The following is a 22,528-nucleotide window of genomic DNA, read 5'->3' as shown; positions in this document are numbered from 1 at the left end:
TAACCTCCATGACTTTACTCAAATAATAAACGCCTCCACTAGGACCAATAAAACTAACAACAAAGAAAGCATTCTAGACTGGATTCTCATTAATAAACCTCTTATTAAATATCAGTCTGAGTACTACCTGATGACTTTAGCGATCACAATCTAACCTATATTACTAGACAAAGAAATGCCTCTAACAACACACCTACCTACAGGATCCTACGTAATCTCAAATGTTTCAACCCTATACAATTTAGAACTGAACTAAGTGCTTGCAATTGGAACCAACTAAAGACACTTCCTCTTGAAGAAGCTGTACAATACTTTAATACTACATTCCTAACTATTCTAGATAATCATGCCCCATCACGCACTATCCGAATTAAATCTAAACCTGCCCCCTGGTTATCTAAAGATACAAGACAAAAAATGCTACTTAGAAACAAAGCTTGGATAAAATGGCGAGCTAGCAAATCTTCTGCAGACCAACAGACCTTTAGATACCTAAGAAACAGTACTAAAAAAGCTATCTTCTCTGATAAAAGAAGTTATTATAGCAATCTCCAGCAAGCTAATCACAATAACCCTCAAAAATTCTGGTCAACCCTAAATAGGCTTCTACACCCTGGACAGACTACCACTCCATCCCCTACCGGATCTGAAAATAATTCTTCCCTTGATACTGCCAATACTTTCAACTCTTTCTTTATTGATACTATTAATTCTTTGGCCTCTCACCTCTCTAGTGACTATACTAGTATCCCCGACCCTGCATCCTCCAGACTACCAATCTTTAGGCTACAACCCATCTCCACTGCCTTTATACAAAAATGTATCCACAAACTTAAACCCTGCACCCCCTCGGCTGACCAACTCCCATCTGAATTCCTTCAGAAAGCAGCCTCTGAAATTGCCTATCCCATATCTATTCTCATTAACAGAACCATAAATGAAGAAACCATACCTGACATTTGGAAAATCTCTCACATCATACCCTTGCACAAAGGAGGTAACTCCTATGAACTCTCTAATTATAGGCCCATAGCTCTCTTGTCCCCACTAGCAAAGATCATGGAAAAATGTGTTCATCATCAGTTAATGGACCACTTAATAAAGTACAACATTCTCACTAACTGTCAACATGGATTTAGGCCTTCTCACAGCACAACCACCGCTCTCCTCACTTTTACAGACCATATTAATAAGAATCGTAATAACAGCATCCTGTCTTCAGCTCTCTTTATTGACCTGTCTAAGGCCTTTGATATGGTTAACCACTCCATTCTCCTGAAAATTCTTGAATCGCTCTCCTTAGAATCTAAGGCTGTCCACTGGTTTAATTCCTATCTTACAAACAGGAAACAAGCCGTTCTTTGGGATAACAAACTCTCATCCCTTCTCCCTATCTCACTTGGGGTCCCCCAAGGATCTATTCTTGGACCACTTCTTTTCTCCCTCTTTATAAATGACTTACAAGCAGCGATTCCCCAGGCCACTTGTATACAATATGCTGACGACTCCACATTAATTTGCTCTGCTAAATCCATCTCTGAACTACAAATTAACACTCAAGCTGTTTTCTCCAAAGTTGAAACCTGGTTCTCAAAATGATGCCTACTTCTAAATGCTAAAAAAACCAAACTCTTACTCTTTAAGCCCACTACCAGATCCCCTACATTAGACTTTACTATCCTATCTAACAATGGAACTACTATATCCCTGACCTTACTACCAAACTACTAGGTGTCACAATTGACAACAACCTCACCTTTGATTGTCATATCAATAATACCATTAAATCTGTAAACAGAAAACTCGGCTCTCTCTATAGAATTAAAACTTTCTTAACCTCTTCAGCCAAATCTACCCTTGCCCACTCTCATCTAATTTCTACTCTTCTCTATGCTTCACCTATTTATACCAACCTCAAGAAAAATATTCTCTCTAAACTATCTACCACGTACAATAATATAGCTAGATTTGTTACTGGTAAACCTTTCAGAACACACCACTGTCTGAATCTGCAGCAACTTAACTGGCTTGAACTATCAAACATGTTACTTCTTTCCCAACTCACATTTGTTCATAGAGCATTTTACCAACCTCACAACACACCTATACTCTCCAACCTCTTCATCCCCTACTCTAATCTAAACTCCTCCGTTCATCTAGCAAACTGCTAGTTACCTTAACCAAATCTAAAAACCTAGCAGGTGATTCCCTTTTTTCAAATACCATTGGAAAACACTGGAATCAACTTCCTTCTGAACTTACTTCTATTGCTTCCACTGTTTTGTTTAAACAAAAACTCAGAAGTTACCTTAAAAGCCACTGGATGTGTCCCTGCTCTAATCTTGACTAAAATAATTTCATCTATTATTCTCGTTTCTCTCCCTACTCGTCTGTTCCTTCTGCTTCCTCCCTTACCTTTCTCTTTTCTACCTCTACAGACTGCTCCTCGTCATCGTTCATCTTTATGGCCCTAAATCTCTCTCTAACTACCTTATGTCTATTTATATCTGCTCTCTCTCTATTGTTGCTTCTCTTTCTTTAATCTTATACTTCCTCCTTGGTATTAAAACATGTTAGAATGTTCAACATTGTGTTACTTAGATTCGCTAGAAAGTTAAGTGCTGTTCTTTCGGTTAACTTATTACATTTCCTTTTCCATGTTCTTTCACTTGTTTTTTCCTGTTTTTAGATATAGGTAATAATGTGTATTATGTCATTTGTCCTCATGATGCATCTCCTTTTGTCTATATGTGGAGCTTTTCTCCCCGGGCCTCTGCTGAAAATGGAAATATATCCAGTTGGACTAGCCCGGTCAACGAATGTAAAATAAAATAAATAAAATAAAATTAACATGAGGGATTGCCTACCAATGGTAGCCCAGTTTCTGGCCAGTATACCAAAGCCTTTGGAGTTTATAGACATGTTACATGTATCCTCCCTGCTCAATGTGTGGGGCATAAAGGTGATGTACCAGACGTACATACCTCAGAACTTCTTTGATGCCAGAACGAACACCATCATTGATCAGCATTCTGCACTCTTCTGTTTTAGTTACCAAGCCATAGGTCAGATAATTGCCTTGTTGGGGTTTCTTCTCATCTATTTTTATTTTGATGTTGCACATCATCCAGAAAGGGAAAATATCATTGTGGGAGGCAGATTCACCATAAAGACCATCACGAAAAGTGTCTTCTGTTTGGGTGCTTCTCACGACCATATGCAGTGTTCTGTCTGCCAAATATTTGTCCCTAAGACCCTTCGTAGTCAGCTCTCCTCATTGATTTACCTGGAGGGCCAATGTCTTAAATTGTTTGTGCAAGGTTCTATGGCTGAGCCTTCCCATCAAGAAGGCCAGCTGCCTGCCAAGAAAAAGGCTAAAAACCTCAGGTCTGATTCAGCTGCTATCCTGCCTCCCTGGATGTCTTTCCTGATGCTAGTGAAAGCCTGGAATTTCATCCTGTTCTCTCTGATTCCTCTGACCCTGTTGAGGCCAGCATGGATCTGACTTCTTACATGTCTTCAGAGGCTTTCTAAACATCCACTCTGGCTGTTGGGGGGGGGGGTGCTTGGCTGATTATATAGGAGGGATCAAGGGCGATACTGCAAATTCTAGGTCAGTAAGAGATTCCTACTATGTTTGAGTATCTGTAAGGGTCTAAACTTTCTAGGGTTTTTCGGGCAGATGTTCCTCAAAAGAAAAAAACAAAAAAAAAAGCAAGCGTATTTCACCTGCTGTTAAAGATCCCCGATGTGAAATGCAAGATTTATCCCAAGAGTTGTTTAATGCCTTAATGGCCTTAAAGCCTCCTCAAGGAGTTTCTGTACCTTCTCCTCCCTGGTCCTCTACTCCTCCTAAAGGGCCCAGAGAGCAGGAGTCCTGTGATGATTTGGATTATGTTAGAAGAGTATTTGACATATTCTGAAATCCCTTATCCTTTCAATTGTGGGTCTGAGTAGGAAGATTCTATTAGTCCAGACTCTCCCTTAGAACAACTGTCCTTTGGATACACTATTTCTTGTGTAATGGAATATTTCAAATGGAACTGTTCTCAGGTTTCTTATATTCAAAAGCCGTATTATGAACTTCTCCAGATGGAGTCTCCCAAGCCCAGTGCTGTACCGCTGGTTTTAGCTACCCTCCTTGGATACCTTTACAGCGGCCTCTGTTGCCCCTGATTCCCAACCTCTAGCCCTGAAGAAACCTAATAGATTTTACAAAGTGCCCGATTTTGTTAAGTTTTTGTACAGATATCCCCCTGCTGATCCTTCCGTAACATCTATCTCTTCTAACAAACCTTCAAATCTGTAGCCATCCACTAAACTGCTACCTTTGGATAAGCACAGTAGAGCCATGGAATATCTAGGCAAAAAGGTATATATTGCTGCTACCCTGGCTTTTAGGTCTATTAATTACCAACTAATATGACCAGGTATGTTTTAGCCCTTCTGTCTCTAGCTTTTCAGGCAATTTCTGACCTCCCTGATAAAGAAGGGAAGATCTTGATCCCTTCTTTCCTGTGTTCTACCCCTCAAGTGGCTCACTACTTTATTAAATGTAGTTATGATGCAGCTGATTCTTTCTCTAGGGCTGCTGCATTTGGTTCTGTTTTGAGACGTTACTTTTGGTTTCGCCTCCAGCCCTTACTTGATGATATTAACGCTTAATTGTTGGATGCTGTTAATGATGTGACCATTTTTTGGTGCTAATGCTGTAGTAGTCCTTCCAGGAATCAAAACATATTTTTCTCCTATCCCTAAATTCCAGACGAATTATTAATTAAAAGTCCGATTTTGTTCACAGACAAGCTCATCCTACTTCTGAAGGTAAGAAATGTTCTAGGCATGATGTACCCCCTGCTAAGTCTGCCAAGACTCTACTTCTCAGAAGACTCCTTTTCAAAAGAAGCCAGGTTCTATCCAGTTTGCTTTCCCTTTCCATAGGCCACATTCCCTTATCCCTTCATCTTCCCCTGTCCTTCACCAGTTGGATTTTATTCATCTGACCGAGATGTTTCATGGTACGGGAAATCCCTTCCTACTTTCCTGGCATCCCTTAGCCTCCTTAGGAACAGCTTCCTTTCTTTCAAGAACTGCTTCAAGGCCTTTTTTATCAGAGCACCATCCATTTGTCCCCCCTGCCCAGGAAGTGAAAGGGTTTTATTCCAGAAGGCACCTGGAGACCCCTTTCTAAAGGTTCCTTCCTTTCAGATGTCCCTTCAAACCCTTTTCCCTCTTTTTTTCACAGGCCTTCTTGGTATCCCTGGACTTCAAGTATGCCTATCTTCACATCCACATTCATCCTCTTTTCATGAAGTTTTTATGTTTCTCTGTTTCTTCCTTGCATTTTCAGTTTTCAGCTTTGCCATTTTGCCTCCCTACTGCCCCAAGGGTACTTGCCAAATGCCTTGTTCCTGTCATTGCCTTTTGCAGGATGAGAGGGATTCAGATCTTTGTTTAGATGACCTACTAATTCAGGCTTCATCCTCTGAGGTCCTACTTCAGCGCCTCCAATTTACAGTTTGTTACAAAGCCTGAGGTTCACCATAAATTTTGGGAAATCAGTCCTGGTTCCTTCTCAAGATCCTGTTTTTCTCTGTTGCAGGATCCAGAACATTCCTGTGCTAGCATCCCTGCCTCGACCAAAAGCTCTTTCTCTGGACTTTTTTCACATACTCTTCTTCCTCTAGCTTCTGTCACAGCCAGGGATTTTCTCAGGGTTCTAGGATTCATGGCCTCCACATTCCTGTGCTGCCTTTACCTAGACTCTATATGAGGAAACTACAGTGGTTCCTCATGTCAGTGTGGCTTCAACCCTATAATCACTGGATTTCCAGGTCCCTTTCTTTCCGTGCCTCCAACTCAGACTTCAGTGGTGTATTCATCAGCTTTCTGTTACCTCAGGACTTCCTTTTCAACCTCCAGTCCCATTTCAGGAACTTCTTGGATGCCGCAGACAGGGGGTGGGGATCCTTTTTCAGTTCCCTAACAATCCAGGGTCTCTGGCCTCATCAGACATCAGGTCACATCAACATAAGAGATGAGAGCTCTCCTTTTAGCTCTTCAGGCTTTTCCTTCCCTGTTTCTTTCAGGGCCCGTCAAAGTCTTTACAGATAATGCCACAGTGTTGTGATATATCAACAAGCAAGGATGAACACAGTCCTACCTTCTTTGCAGACTTCCTCTTCAGGTCTGGGATATAGCGGTCCAGTATCGAGCGACTCTTCAGACTGTCTACATTCCTTCAGAACAAAATATAGTGGTAGGCACCTTGAGCAGGTCCAACATACAGGCTCATGAATGGATGCTTCACAGAAATGTTTCTGGACATTATCCATCAGTGGGGTACTCCACAGGTAGATCTCTTTGCATCCCCTCTGAACAGACAACTTCCTGTTTTCTGTGGCAGAGTCTCAAGTGTTCTGGCCTCGAAGGTGGGTGCACTATCATTTCCTTGGAAGGGGAAGTTTTTTTTACACCTTTCTTCCTCTTCATCTGAGTCTGTGCATCCTGTCCAACCTCAAGACTCAGCAAAATCTTGCTGTTGACTCCCTTTTGGCCCAGACTGCAGTGGTTCCCCCATACTTCACATAGCCAGGAGCAATAGCCGCATATTACTTTACAAGGTAAACCTCCTCACACAAGCAAAGGAATTCTGTCCATTCCCACTTGTCAACTCTTCAACTGATGCTGTGATTGATACAATTTTGATCCCTTTTAGGCATCTCTTTTCTGAGGATGTCCTTAGGGTTGTGCAGGAGGCCAGGAAGCAGACTACTGTATTCTCTAAATAGAAGAGAATGTGTCTGTTGCCTTTCTTGTAACCAGGATCCCTTTTTATTGGGGGTCCCACTGGTGTTCTCTCATTTGTGTGAATTGTTCCATGCTGGGTTGGCATATTATTCAGTTAAAATTCACCTTTCAAATATTTCTGGTCGTCTGCCCTTGACTCCTTTTGCCTCTAGGTTTGAAGTCTAATAAATTCTTAAAGGTGTCCTTCATATTAGGCCTCCGAGGAAGCCTCTTCCACCTTCCTGAGACCTCAGTTTTGTGCTTGAAAAATTGACTCTGGCTCCATTTCAGCCTGCAGCTTTAGCTTCCTTGCAACATTGTATTTGGAAGAGAGTTCATTTTTTGGCCCTTATCAGCTAAAGAGTCTGAGCTCCAGGCTATTATGGCTGTTCCTTCTTCCTTGGTTTTTCATAGAAACTCTTCGTACTAATCCTTTTGTGCCCAATGTAATTTAATTAGTTGTCTAATCAGTCAATTTTCCCTCCTTTTTTCCTTCTTGGCAGTCTTAGTGAGAAAGTTCTTCATACCTTGGATTTGTGCAGACATCTTAGACATTATTTGGATAAGACTAAGGTCATTCACAAATCTGAGCAACTTTTTGTTCACTTTCATCTCATATCTCTGGGTTTGGTTGTTTAAGTGAACCGTATGCTTCCATTTCTTTGTTCTTTAATGGTAAATGCCTTTCTGCCTCTGTAAAGTCTCATTCTGCTAGAGCTGTTCCCTCCACTGGTGTTTTTTTTTTTTCAAAAGGATTTGCATACCAATGACATCCTTGAGACTGCTACTTGGACTTCTGTCCATACCTTCACTAAGCATTACAAGTTGGATGTTGTTTCCAGGACAAGAACTGGTTTTGCATGGGTTTTAGTGGGTTCTTCTGTGCCTTCCTCTTTCTAAGTTTCCTCTTGAGCTTTTATACTCTCCCTTGTGCTAACAATACTACAGTAGTGATATGGAAGGACATAGTACAGTTGTATAAAATCTTACCATAACAGTAGATGTCCTTCTCTTTACTATTGCAGTATTCACTGCCTCCACCTCCTTTTCTGTTGTGCCCTAATCCGTCTGCCTTCCTGGTCTATAGTTCTTTTCTTTTTCTCTCTCTTACTGGATGCCCTTATTCCTCCTGGTTCCTCTTGGAGCTTTTCAGTTTTGAGGTGTGTCGAGTACTCCAAAGTCTCAGAAATCAAACTGTCAGACGCAGCAATTACAAGTTTGATTAGTGCATTAAAGTTAATACAGGGGATGCCTGACATCACATCTGACAGTGGTCTACTATGCAGTAGTTGGGAATACACACGTGTGTCATATATTTTCACTTTAGAAGCTCGAAATGCTGAAATATCGAATTTCAGAATTTCGAGCCCATAAAGTAGAAACCTGAAAAGCACGAAAACTCAGAAGCGCGAAATTCAAAATCTCTTATATCCAAGATGTTGAACTAGCTCTTCTGCTGCGCACACACACACACCTTCCTCCCAACACAAACACAAGCTCTGTCCTCTGTGCCCCCACACCCCCACTACTTAAATATTCTAACTCCAAGGTTGCACTACATACAAAAACACACAAAACATCACATTCTCCTTACACACATACATCACAGTAACAAAACACACTAATACACACCACAGCCCCTACCCAAAACCCTTAAAAACATGAACATTTACCTGAATCCATAACCACAGTGAAACACCAGAAGTGCTAATTCAACATCAGATATGCGAGATCTTGAATTTAGCGCTTCTGAGTTTTCATGCTTTTCAGGTTTCCAGTTTATGGGCTCGAAATTCAGTATTTCAGCATTTCAAGCTCCTAAAGTGAATCTGTATATATATATATATATTTTTTTTATTTATTTACATTTGTTTACTGGGAAATTCGGACTGAACGCAGGTCCTTTTTTCAGAGGATGCCGGGGAGAAAAGCTCCACATTATGTAGATGATAGAGAGCCAATATATATCAAATATAGGCTTGTGTGTATTTTATTTATATGTATATATATATATATATATATATATATATATATATATATATACATACACACATGCACATATATATACATACATACACACGTGTAATATATCTATGTGTGTGTGTGTGTATATATATATATATATATATATATATATGTATATATATATATATATATATATATATATATATATGTATATCTCTCTCTCTCTCTCTCTCTATATATATATATATATATATATATAAGACGTATATAAAATATATTTTGCACAGTCATGTGGACAAGCAAAACTATCCAAACAGTGAAATAAAGTCCAACAGGAGTGAGCAGTAGTAAAACCTATGCTAACTCTTATTTCACAATTCTTGTAATGTAGGAATGGTGGGCTTCAGTGACTGCAACAGGTCAGTTGTTAAAGGGCAGGATGCTGAACAACAGAATGCTTACTTTAATTACATTAGTGATATCTGAAAATAAGTACAAAACGTAAGACAAGGTACTAATATATTAGCAAAGACAGAGCTACCATGAAACAAACTAGCTATCTACCAGATTTAGAAATTATAATACAAGCTAGAAGAGCCATGGGGAAAGACCATGGCCCAGAGTTGAAAGTCTTGAAAAAGTAGCCAAAAAATACTGGGATTATGGCGCAGGTTTTAAGTTGTATTAGGAAGTGTAAATATTTTTACTAGACAGATGCACTGAAGTTCAAGGAAGAGGAGCAGCCAGAAGTGTTGCAACCAGTAATGTAACAAAATAGTGAAATAATTGTTAGTAAAGTTTCACAAAGGGTAGTCCATCCCAAAAAAGGTGTAGTGCAGGAATAATTGTCCCTGCAGGGACACCATATTTCCAGGCTGAATAGTCCTTCATTGGTCTTGTAAATCTACAGAATTTAAGACTCCAGGCAGATGTATAGACAGAATTTACCAAGATAACCGAAGACTAAAAGTTGTATTATTAAAATGTTTTCATGTGAGCAATTTGATGTAAAAGGCCCAATATTTGCATAGTATGGATTTAATATGAAAGTGAGCCCTATAAAATAATACAGCTTAACATACACTGTATAATATAATCAGAAAAGGGAGATGCAATATATGGGTTTGTGACTTTAAATATGGTAGTACTTGGGTATAAGGAGTAGAATGTGATGTGACATGCATTTCTTTTAGAAGGCCACCTGGAGGCTAGAAGCTAATCCATGATTTTTTTTTTTTTATTTCCATTGGATTTTTACAAACATCTATATATTAAAGGAATGGCCTGGAATAAACAATGGACTTCATTGACCTTTTTATTAGCTTGTGCTAAATTGAAAAATCATAGAAATTACTAAATGTTGCACCCTTGGAGAAAATCCCCAGGGACAATCGGATAGGAGGAGAGTTGTTGATTTATTCTCTTTTGACTGAGTTTGTCCTACTAGGCTAGTGGGCCCCTTAAGAGGAGACTGAGGTGATTATACTACTAGGGAAAATTTGGCCAGGTTATTGGGGAACTTCACTTACTCTTTTCAACAGATACCAAGGGATCTTTTACATCCACCCAAGATGCCACCAATTCAAGCATCTCATACAAAGGACGACACACTCAGGAGTACAGCATACACCTTGTGCTGCACTGCAGTGTAGTGTCAGCAATTTAACTGGTGTGGGAATAGAACCCCCAGCCTTCTGCACCAAAGGCAAATGTTGCTATCCATTGCATCACTGACACTGCCAAGTACTAAAAGTATATGTGAAGTACTTGGCACTCGGACTGCTTTCCAAATACTAGTTTTACTGATTTTACTTTATTGCTGGAATACAAAAATGTGCATTTAATTTCCTGTCTGTGCATGCAAAGTTTGTTTTCTTGTTTGGTGAGAGGGAGGTGGTGTGCACTGTAGTTTTTAGTTTGTGGTAGAGTAATCTTGAAGTTACAAAACATAAGCATGTGTAATGGTACAGATGCCAGTAGATAATAGTAAAATTGATACTTTGTGTGTACTGTGAAAACTGAACTTGTGATTGGATTAATTGTAAATGATGAAAGCTGGATTGTCTTAAAGCCATAAGATGGAACAGATTGAAGTCTGTCTGGTGCTTACAGCTGTTACAGTTTGAAAATGAAAGCTGTATCTCTGCAGATGTGGGTAGGTGGAAAATACATCAGTAAATAACTCATTAGGAAGGGTTGTGAGTGTGCACACTCTGTGATGTGTTAATCTCCAGACTTCCAATACGCGTAACATTTTATACATTGCTGTCTTTGCACAGCAATGGGATCTGGGCCATTGAGCATACAATATGGTGGCAAACACTTAAAATAGTCCAGTCCAATGTCATGTTATTTCACTGACTCCTTTTATTTAATCATTACTGTTGGGCAAAACAATGGCCCCCTCTCATCCTTCTATTGACCAAAAATTTATATTTGTACCACTTATTTCATAAAGGTTTTGAAGAGAAGGGAGATTTTTTTAATTGCAAAATTATGTAACTCTAACTTGTTCACTGCATTCATAATAAAGCTTTTTCATTGTACTCTGCTGCTTAAGTGTTTCAAATTTACTACAGTTTAGTATTAACCAGGAACAGTCACCCCAAGTTCATGTATCTACTTGGTCTGGATCAACCACAAATTTTTATTTCTTGAGGTTGATAAAGTATATATAAAATATTTCTAACCATCTGGCAGTATACATCTGCTCTAGTAACCGTCAAGTCCACTTCTTTGAATTAGCTTAAATATATTGAACCACATAGTTCCAACTGAACACAGTAATGTTTCAGGTGTCATACACCATCACCTTTATGCAAAACATAAAAATGCCACAAACGTGGCTATACAGAAGAATCACAAGGGTAAGTACATGCATGTAGGATTATTTTTTCATGGACCAGTGTTCATGTATGGATTAGACAATTTATGGATTCACTGTTACTATTGCTTAGTTGTCAAAACTTTCATTTTTAGGGTACAATTTTTTATAAATAAGCAATAATATAGCCTCTTCCACCAAACATGGCACACTCATACAATATGCAGATGACTCTACCATCATCTTCTCAGCCCAGTCCCTACCAAAACTGCAAAAAGTCACACAGGAAGCCTTTTCCTCTGAAACATGGTTATCCGATGCCCGATTAATACTCAACCCAAACAAAACTAAACTACTCATCTTCCAACCCACCAAACATACTCAAAACAACTCTCATTTTAACATCACAGCAAAAGACAACACCACTATATACCCAACTGAACACACCAAATTGCTAGGAGTGGAAATAGACAATAAATTTGACATTCACATATCCATGACTATAAAAAAAAGTCCACAAAAAACTAGGAGCGTTATACAGAAATAAGCAATTTCTCACCAAAGCAGCAAAGATTTCAATAGCAAATTCCCACCTGATCTCCACCCTACTTTATGCCTCTCCAATATATACCAACCTAAGGCAATGTGATCTAAACAAGCTAGAGACCTGCTACAACAAAATCGCCAAATTCGCCACAGGGGCATCCTGCCGTAGTCACCGCTGTCTCTCACTTGCTGAACTGGGCTGGCTTGAACTCCCTCACCGCCTTCAGTGGTATCAACTCTCCCTCGCCCACAAACTAGTAAACCATCCACTAAATGTCCCATCCCTCCAGAATCTACTCCAACCCTATCGCACCACCAGACCACTAAGATCCAGCAGCAAAAACCACTTGCAGATCACTAAAGCCAATAACTTTGCTGGTGAAGCACTATTCTCTTGCGCCATAGCCAAATTATGGAACTCACTCCCACCCGCAATTACCTCCGTACCATCATGCACCCACTTCAAAACTTTACTAAAAGTGCAACTAAAAACATGCTGGCTATGCCCTTGCAACTCCCACTCTAATATCATCCACCCCATCCAACCACTACCTTTCTTTCCACTCCACTAACTACCTTGATTATAGCAAGCTCAGATGCTCATAAGCCAGTACTTATTATACAGCATGAACTACTACTTCTTGTAACATTTGTTAATGTCTGGTATGCACTTCACAGATAAAGATTCTAGTTGTCTACTGATGTACTATGTTCTTCATCTGTAAATATGTTGTAAGTAATTGCTATGTAAATTGTTAATCACTATGTAATCCAATGTAAATACTGTCTGTTTATTTCAACTGTGGAGTTTTTCTCCCCAGGCCTCCGCTGAAAATGGACCTACGTCCAGTCGGACACTCCCGGTCAACAAATTTAAATAAATAAAATAATAAATAAATAGGGCAGAGCATTGCTATATGGGCTATAAACAAATCTGACTGCTATACTTGAACAGAGTAGGTCCATGGGAAAATCTAGTTAGTGGAAATTTTCTAACCGCCGGAAGTATGAGGCTCTCAAGAATGGGGCAGATGGGAGTTCCATCCACTCTTGAGATAAATTTCTTGACATTTCTCAGATGAACATGTTTGACTGGAGGCACAATCATAATCTATAATATATTCCTACATGGCTTATTAAAAGAAACTCTAGGCCCACTAGCTTGAGTTATAAAATTATTGAAGGAGACTGTATGCCCTTGCACTCGCCACCCAGGGCACCATCCCAAGAATTTAAATAATTTAACTTTTAGGACACTCTGTGTACCATTAATGCTTTGGGAAAAAAAAGGTTAAAGTTGATATAATTGAACAATTCAACCTGTTTACAGCACTGACTTGCCACTATAAATTAAACCAGTGTAGCAGCAAGTGGCTTATCCTGGCACACAGTGCTTTGAAATGGATCATTGCTAAAGCCAAGGCATGCCCAAGAAGCTGAGGAATTATCTAAAAAAATCTTTGTAACTCATTGATGGCTGCTGTATGCAAGAGATGGTAATTTTCTATATATTTGTACTTTATCTTATAAAGGTAGAAATTCTCTTTACATCTGCATCACTTAATCTCTTGTATACCTCATCCCATACCAAAAACTTTTCATTTCCTTTTCGCAGCACAATTATTAATTTCAGGTCTATACTATAAAATAATGACTTTGTTGTGACTTACAAAAAATGCTAACATGGTTGTAAATTTATCAGGTTGTTTATCAGACTGTTTTCGGTTTTAAATTTAGGATTTAAGTTCATTCCCACTGTTGTTCCTAGGAGTCATGTTTTAAAACGAGAAGCATCTCATTTAATTTGTAAATTACATTTGAAAGTACATTATGCGACTGACTAATTCAGTAGTAGAATGTTTAGAACAAGATTAACTGATCGTTTTTATTCTTGTTCTGACTTTAATGAGAGTACCGAACTTTGGATGGAAAATGCATATTGTCTTGACACTTCTGTGATTCTAATAAAAGTAAATTTATTCTTCCTTCTATTAATGAAAATGTTTCACACTTTAGCTCAATGGTGAATTTTGCTTTAAATAAGATTTGTAAGAATGTAAGAAAAAAATAGAGGTAACATTAGTTGCAATTTAACATTAAAAGAATGGAAGGCCTTACAGGAACTTAAAGTAGAACGGACCTGATTATAAAACCGTCCGATAAAGGTATCAAAATTGTAGTAATGCATGTATCTCAATATCATAATATGTGAGTAGATCATTTATTGGATAAGGAAATTTATGAAACTAGTCAAAATAAAATATATGAAGGTGCTTTAGGGGAATTTCAAAACTTATTACATAAAGGTGGATGGTTGGGTTATTTCACATGGAGTGATGTACAGAAAAAAATTAGTGGTGAACGATATGTTGGCTTTTTTCTGTCTACGGAAACTACATAGAGTATGCATAACCCGCCAGGAAGACCTATTATTTCAGCATGCAATTATTTTCTTCACAATATAGGTCTTTTACTGCATGAACAAGTTCCTCCTCATGTTTAGAAAATTCCTTCTTGCATCAGACAGCTTTGATTTTTTTAAATAAAATTTCTTCAATAGTGTGGAATAAGAACATGTATTGGATAAACCTAGATGAGTTTGTACACCATCTATAAAACATCAAGATGGTTACGTTCTTTATATTTGGGTGATAATCTATTGTCCAGTTATATTATAAATTTGATATTTCTGATTTGATAACCAAATTTATAGACAAAAACAAGGTACGGCCATGGTGCACCTTTTGCCCCATGTATGCGAATATTTTTATAGCATATTTTGAATCTGAGTATTTATATAAACATAAATTTGAGGGAACCTGTCAAATTTTATTTTCATTATATAGATGTGATTTTTCTGTGAATGGGCCGAGACAGAAGTTGCACATTTTGTTGAGGATTTAAAACATAATTCTTGCAATCTCCTTTGAACTACAGTATGGCAAAAGAGTGACATATTTGGATTTAGTGTTGGTTGGCATGGATGATAGAAAGGTTTCCTGTGGGGTACACAGGAGCCAATATCTCCATGCTTCTAGTTGCCATCTACCCCACCTCATAGCAGCACTACCATATGGTGATTTTTTACGGTTGTCCAGAATTTGTAGTGATAAGGAAAATTTATATCAAGAAATTTCACAATCTGATGAATGTTTTTAACTAGAGGGTGCAACCTTGATGATAATGAAGCTAAATGAAAAATCCTAAAAATGGATGAAGGGGAGACTGTAATGGAAAGAAATGTTAATGATGAAATAAATGTTCATAAGAAGGTTAAAAGAGAAAAAAGTTTGTTTATAATATCAAAAGTGAAGAGGTTTACAACATGGTTAAATAGTAATGGAATTTTTTATTGAGAGAGAGTTTTTTGTAATATGTTACCAAGACAACCCTCTCGATTTCTTATAATAACTGAAGAAACTTAAAGGACATGTTAATACATGGAAGGTTTGTTTCACCAACTGTGAATACAAGTAATGTCCCTAGGTGCATAGGACCTGTAAGTTGTAAACATTGTACAATGTGTCAGCATATATAGTATGTTCTTTTGACTATATCAATAAGATTAGATTTGCACCAAAAGATGCATTTTTATGTAATACTAAGGGGGTGGTTTACGCTTTGAGGTGCCCTTATGATTTATTCTACATTGGGGAAATAAGGTAATTTAAAACTAGATTTATGGAACACTTTAGGGATATCAGGAACCAGAGGGGGAAGACACAATTATCACTGCCCACATATCATTTTTTTACTGCTACAGGGTAGTATTTTAGAACAGATTAAACTTCAAAGTGAGAGTGAAATGTTATTAAAAGAAAAACTGAGTCTTTTAAAGTATGATACACTGGTCCCTTTAGGGTTTAATGGGGAAGTTAATGGGAAATGTTTTATTTAATTAACAGTGGGTTTAATTTAATAAAGATCAAGTGTTTTTGTATATAAAGCATTGCTTGTATGGTGATTTTTGTAAATCCTTGAAGGTTTTTATACTGAGGAGCTAGAAAGTTTGCAGCTTGCAGTTTTTTGGATTGTATTTGCTTATGGACCTGTGCCAGTTTTTTGCAGAAATTCGTTTTACATCTGCATCACTTGATCTCTTGTATACCTAATCACCTACCAAAAACTTTCCTTTCTTTTTCTCAGCACAATTATTGATTAATTTCAGCTCTATACTATAAAAGCAGGTGTGTTTCTATTTTCCTGCAATCATGAAAACTATGAAGGGATAGCCAAGCATTAAAATGTAAAGCTATTTGATTTGTTCTGCTCTATTATGTAGGAAATATAGAATAAGCTTTCCTTGTAAGCAGCATGGTAAGTGTTGCATTGAATTCATTACAGTAAGTAGACATGCCATTTATAACTACATTGATTAATTACTAATTTCTGAGAGATGTAAGCCTCACTCTTTCAAAAAAAAAAAAAACAAAAATTAGGCATTACACTAATGTACCAAACACTATGCACATACCTGATGCACAATATCATATGCTGGTGATATAAAGAAATAGTTAGCCAACAAAACCTATGAAGATCAAGTACGGCAAAACTCAAATCAGTCCTTGCATTGTATATCTCAGCATTTAATAGAGCAACCATGATGAAACAAAGGGCCTCATTTCCCGTACACCAGACCATTCCACAGAAATGTTTCTGATTTGTGACTCCCTAGTTAGACGTAATCCCCCATTCACTAGGCTAGACAAAGACAGGGCAACAGTGAGTTGTCTTTCAGGTGCCAGGATCTCAGATATCTCTGGGACATATGATTCATAGGTGTACACTGAACTAATGACCACACTGGGGTCCTTATAAGCCTAGCCATGCAACCCAAATGTGACCCCAAATTAGATTTATAGAGGGGTGATTTGGTAATTTACTGACTGCCTCTGTCCATTAGAGACTTAGGAGCTAGACCAGTAATGACTTTCTGATTACCCATCCATTGGTCCCTTTTCAGCTTAAATAGGGATGGGGAGAAACTCTGCTTCACATGCATGAGGAGTCTGCAGACAATGGGAATTCTCTGAGAAACATAGGCCTCTCCAACATGTCCCATTTGTCGCAAGCAACATTTAGGTCTTTTGGTCTAGTAGTTCTGATGCTCTTTGTTTTGTGGATGTGCAAAAGTTTAATTAAAGCAGGGTCCAGGGATGCGTTTTATGCCAGAATTAAGTGTTTGTCTGTAAACATGAGACAATTTCCAACTTGTCATAAGATGCCCATAGCCATGAAACTGACTACAGAGAAGTTAGGAAATTGCATATCCATGCTGTCCAGTTCTTTGGTTGGTGAGCTACAAAGGGGGTGGTGTATTGGGTTAGTAGGCTATTGAGTGTGGTTTTGGTGCAGACTAATAAGGGGGCTGTATTGTGGCAGATTAAAATTAGCACAAAATTCTACTAATTTTAATGTTTACACTATACTGAATTCTACTAAAATCTATAGGTATTGCCACTTGACCTCCAAACTAGCTGCTGTATCTTGGCAAGCATTGTATTTGCTCTGTGTTTACTGTTTTACAAGATACACTTATGAACCTGTATTCTCTAGGGCAAATTTGCTTTGTAGGTCATAAGATCATAGCTATTGGCCCTGAGGCCCTTGCAAGCCTAGCCAAGGATTTAGCCCGTGTTCTGACAAGTCGGCGCCTGATGAAAGAAGTGGATACTTCTACATTAGAACCATGAACGCCATCACACAAGCCAATTGTTCTAGTCCTTTGAGCCACACAAGCTGCTTTAGGTGTTTCCTGTTGTACAAGACTGTTGCTGTGTGGTGAGCAGCTACAGTTAGCTGCAGTGAACTTACAGCAGCACTGAACCCCCCAGAAAGCTAACAAGTCCTCTGGCCAATAAAACAACTACACTATGAGCCCTTTAGTGTTTCCCAACTCGGGTAGACCAGGTAAGCACTCCTTCCACCAGCTAAATAAACCCAGTTCTCCTGATATAAAAACCAGTAGAAGAACCCCCCCCCCCACCACCACAAACCAATTAAACTAGCTGGAAATCCCTTGCTGAAGGCAATTTCAAGATGGTACTAGTGCAGTAATTCTTATTTTCTTGTATGAACATTTCACATGCAATAATTTGCTTTTAAGAACTTATGAATAGTTTTATGTTTTAACAACACAGAAGATTTGTATCGATCATTTGTAAGGTGTCAAAAAGCAAAATTTGAAAGTTTGCTGTGAGCTGAATTGATTGATAGTTTGACTGCAAAAATTAATTTAAGAAACAAAAAAGGATTGTTTTTTACTCCCAATCTCTACTTGACCAGTGTTTCCTTTTTAAGCACTCTGCTTTTGTTCCCAAAGGCATGAGATGCCTGTGACCCATTTTGTTCCCTTAAAGGTCAGGACTGAGCATTAGTACTTGAACTAGTGTCAGTTGCAGAACAAGGGTTTTCCTCCTGGCTCTAGTGTTTTTCCCAGTGCCTGCCCATTGATGGCCAAGGGGTGGCCATGCAGTGGGCCATAATTAGGGATTGTCACCTTCTTCAATGGAAAAGTAACTTCAGGAAATCCAATCTTCAGAGGCAAGCACTTTTGTCTCGTCTTTAATAAGGATTGAGTTTAAAGTACAGGCATGCCCTCCCCACTCCATTCCACTTCCAGACAGAGGCACGCATTCTCTGATTCTTCACTCCTTCCTCTCCCAAGCAACTCTTTCAATTTTGGCTACTACCTGAATCTGGAATGTCTTGGACATGAAGAATTAAATCCGTCTATTCCAAAGAGCTAGGTCTGTGTTTGTATCTTTGTTCATAAGCTAGAACAAAACAATTTCAACTCCTTTTGCAAACACAGTCAATAACACTCTGTCTTCTGTTAAGGTGCACCAGCTCTGGTAGTTAATTTTTCGCACATTCCCACTGCACCTACCTGTCCACACCCGCACAAAGGCACATTCACAGTGCTGCCAAATAAGACACATCAGATCAATGAATCAAGTGACAGTGCTGTTCAATCTTTCACACTCTGCTTCCCAATAATTGGCAAGTTGCTTGATTAAGGTAGCCATTTCCATACAGTGTGATGATGCCATAATGACTCGCTGGTGTCACACATAAAAAGGTGATTCTGTAGGCTCTAGTGAGTTAATATTTTAAAATAAAATTACTTGTATTCTATAAAATGTTACATTATGATAAGTAAATTTGCCATTTATACTTTGTATATAGGAAGCACATTTCTTTAGCATCTGAAAGTTTTCATGCATTTACATGTATCTGTGGAAGATTTTAATTCCTTAAGATTTAACTCAAAACTTCTGTATAAAGGCATGTAAAATTTCACAAAACCAAGCCAATAATACATTCACTCAAATCCTGATGCCAACCTTCTTTTTATATTTTTTTATTTAGCATTTTCTTCCAAGTAGCATAGAAGTCTTCAGAATTACTTTAACCTGAAGAAATTTATGTTGGTGGAATGAAAGTGCTAAATATAAAGACACCTGGTGCTATATTTGCTTGGATATGTTATTGGTCTGGTTTGCAAACTGCCTACGCATTTGACTAGAACTTTAAATACTTGTTGTGTCTTTTGGCTTTTCCCTGTTAGGGGTCGCCACAGTGGAACTCCGGTCCACTAATGATTGGCAGTAGATTTTTACATGCTAAGTTGCCAGCCCTGATGCACAACCTTCAACAAAGGTATGCCCATTCATGCATGTCTCCACACAGAAGATGCTTTAGCTGAGAATCGAACAGGACAACGTCTTACTGTGAGGCGACAATGCTACCCAAGCACCACCACCGCAGTTCACTAGAACTTTAAATGCTGATATCTGTTTATTGTACAATTAATCCTTGATTTTCCATCCTTTTGTAAAATTGTTGTCTCAGGTCATTACTGACACCCAGCCACACGTTCACATTTTGAAATGTTGGAAGTCCAGGATATACATATAAGGGGTACATGGCATGTGTCATTAATTGATGAATGCAGATAAATTTGGTATATGGTTCATGACATGTACAGGCATGCTGTATTGCACCTCCTCAGACCTTGCGTACCAAGTATACCTCTCTACCCAGAGTTAGCCAGAGTGCCCCCCTCAAACAGTCCTGTAGCCATGTACTAGCGTTGCTAATGGCAACTCATCTACCTAAGCAGATCCTCCACTGTGCTTTGGCTGTTGCTTTCAAAGGGTCTAGATGTATCTTTAATTTATGGAAGTCATGGGTTGTGTTCTGTAATTCTCATAAAGCTGGTTGAAGGGGATTTATTTGTGCAAATGTTTCTTAATGAAATGCCAAATATCTGTAAAAATCTGACAATTGTGAAAATTCAGTTATTCGTATTTGAAAATGTAGGAAATATAAAACTGCTGATGCGTGCACATACTCAATTCATTCATAATGATTGTTTTACACAAGGGCTTTATGTCAGTGAGGTGCTGAATGCTATAAAATTAAGAATTCATCTAACATTGTGTTAAATGCTTATGTTACAAATAGGTCTACCTTGATACTCTGGAGGGTGTTTACCGAGAACTGAAATTAGAAATGCAAGGCTCATTGATTGTCCATGAACACTTCTGGCAGGTTGCCAAAGTGCAGATGACAAGAGTTTGCAAGCTGGAAGAGACTGCTGTGAACTACGTTAACTGGAGAATTATAGACTCAGTTCCTTACTACAGGTAAGACTTCATTTTTATGCATCTCATTATTGTACACAAGGTGTAGAAGTCTAGAGCAAACAATGTAGAAAACATTTTATATTGCACAAGAAAATGTGCCTTTGTATTGTTAAAAGTACAGTTTAAATAGACTGACAATTTGACCTTGTCACTCAGTCAATAATGACACTTTAGGATGTGCAAAGTACTCATTCATACAATAAACAGTGCTGGGAGACTGTGCTAAAATTTTCAAATTCAGACTCAAAGAACAACAAAAAAACGCACTATCAGTTGCTTACATGCAGAGTAGGGCGGCCACGGTGGTGCAGTGGTTAGCATTGCCGCCTCACAGCAAGAGGTTCTCCGGTTTGATCCTCGGCTGGGGTGCCTTCTGTGCGGAGTCTGCATGTCCTCCCTGTGGTCGTGGGTTTCCTCCGGGTGCTCCGGTTTCCTCCCACATCCCAAAGACATGCTGCAGGTGGATTGGACACTCTAAATTGGCCCTAGGTGTGCGTGTGAGTGTGCCTTCTGTGGAAGGTTGGGCGCCGGGCTGGCAACTCGACACCGTAAAACTCCACTGCCAATCAATGTGCGAACAATGTGATCCGCTGTGGCGACCCCTAACCGGGAAAAAGCCGAAAGAAGAAGAAGTTGCTTACATGCAGAATTTGACATTACAAAATGTCCTCATCCCTCGTGCTTTTCATTTAGAGCTTTATAGAACACACAAACATGTTTTTCAGACATGAGCTACCTGTGTTTGCAAATTTATTGTCCTTCAACCTTGTACCAGCCTACACCATCTTGGAGAACCTTGTAAAATGTGTCCCCCAGCTTGAGAAGGCCAGAATGCAACTGTTCCTTTGTAACCATATTTGATTAATCCTGTTCACATTCACCAGATAACTGTAATGTTTCATTGAGTTTTTAACATATTCCTCATCTCCTTAATGGTGTTTTACCCCCCTAAGGGCTTTAGTATACCAGGAATAAAGTACTACCCACTATTCCCTACTTGTCTTATTTTTTCCAAAATGCTCCTCAAATTTCTTAATTTATCCTTATAAATTCCATTTAATAGAAATACTTCAAGACAGTTTTTAAAAGCTGAAACCAGTCATTCAAATACTTAGTTTTCCTTGCCGTAATTATAATACAGTATGCAGGTGCCCCCTTTGTAAGGATTTGATCCTGGCAGGTGCCCCCTTTGTAAGGATTTGATCCTGGCAGGTGCCCCCTTTGTAAGGATTTGATCCTGGCAGGTGGCCCCTTTGTAAGGATTTGATCCTGGCAGGTGGCCCCTTTGTAAGGATTTGATCCTGCCAACTTAATGTTCCTATTTTCCCTATTACAACTTGCCTTGTGGATTCTGGTAACTTAGCAAAACAACTACATCAGTTCACACACCATTCATGGAGGGAGGGACAGGGAATTTGTCATTGTGCCATGACAAAGGAAGGGTTTTGATCAACCTTTTACTACAGCACCCCCATGCTTTCATCCCATTGTGAGCTCAGAATTACAGTTCCAGCATTGCAATCTGAAAGAGTGGCTCTGTACTGGTTCAAGAAATGAGTATTTTTTAGCACCTTTAAAGGTACTTTCACCCATTCACACCCATGTCCCAATGTGTGCTATGGGCTCATAAAGTTGATTTACCAGCACACACCTATGTCCTAGTGTGCTATGGGCTTATGAATTTGATTTAACTTTTCCTTACTTATGCACAATAACTCTCATATCTCTTACCTTTTTTTTTTCTCTCTCGAGG

General features: G+C 38.7%; 1 protein-coding gene across 2 annotated transcripts in view; it reads left to right on the top strand.

Moving 5' to 3' along the window:
• Positions 1 to 20,779, top strand: part of LOC122804416 — a 419,051-nt gene extending 398,272 nt beyond the window's left edge. For both annotated transcript variants that reach the window (XM_044074256.1, XM_044074269.1), the window contains exon 6: positions 20,594 to 20,779. In XM_044074256.1, coding sequence (XP_043930191.1) covers positions 20,594 to 20,779 — 186 coding nt within the window. The remainder of the gene's footprint in view (positions 1 to 20,593) is intronic.
• The last annotated feature ends 1,749 nt before the right edge of the window (positions 20,780 to 22,528 follow it).

Source organism: Protopterus annectens, chromosome 1.part1 (assembly GCF_019279795.1).
Source record: "Protopterus annectens isolate FY-2018-M chromosome 1.part1, PAN1.0, whole genome shotgun sequence".
Classification (NCBI taxonomy): Eukaryota; Metazoa; Chordata; order Ceratodontiformes; family Protopteridae; genus Protopterus; species Protopterus annectens.
The sequence above is the reverse complement of the archived record's forward strand: the minus strand, read 5'-3'. Positions and strand labels throughout refer to the sequence as shown.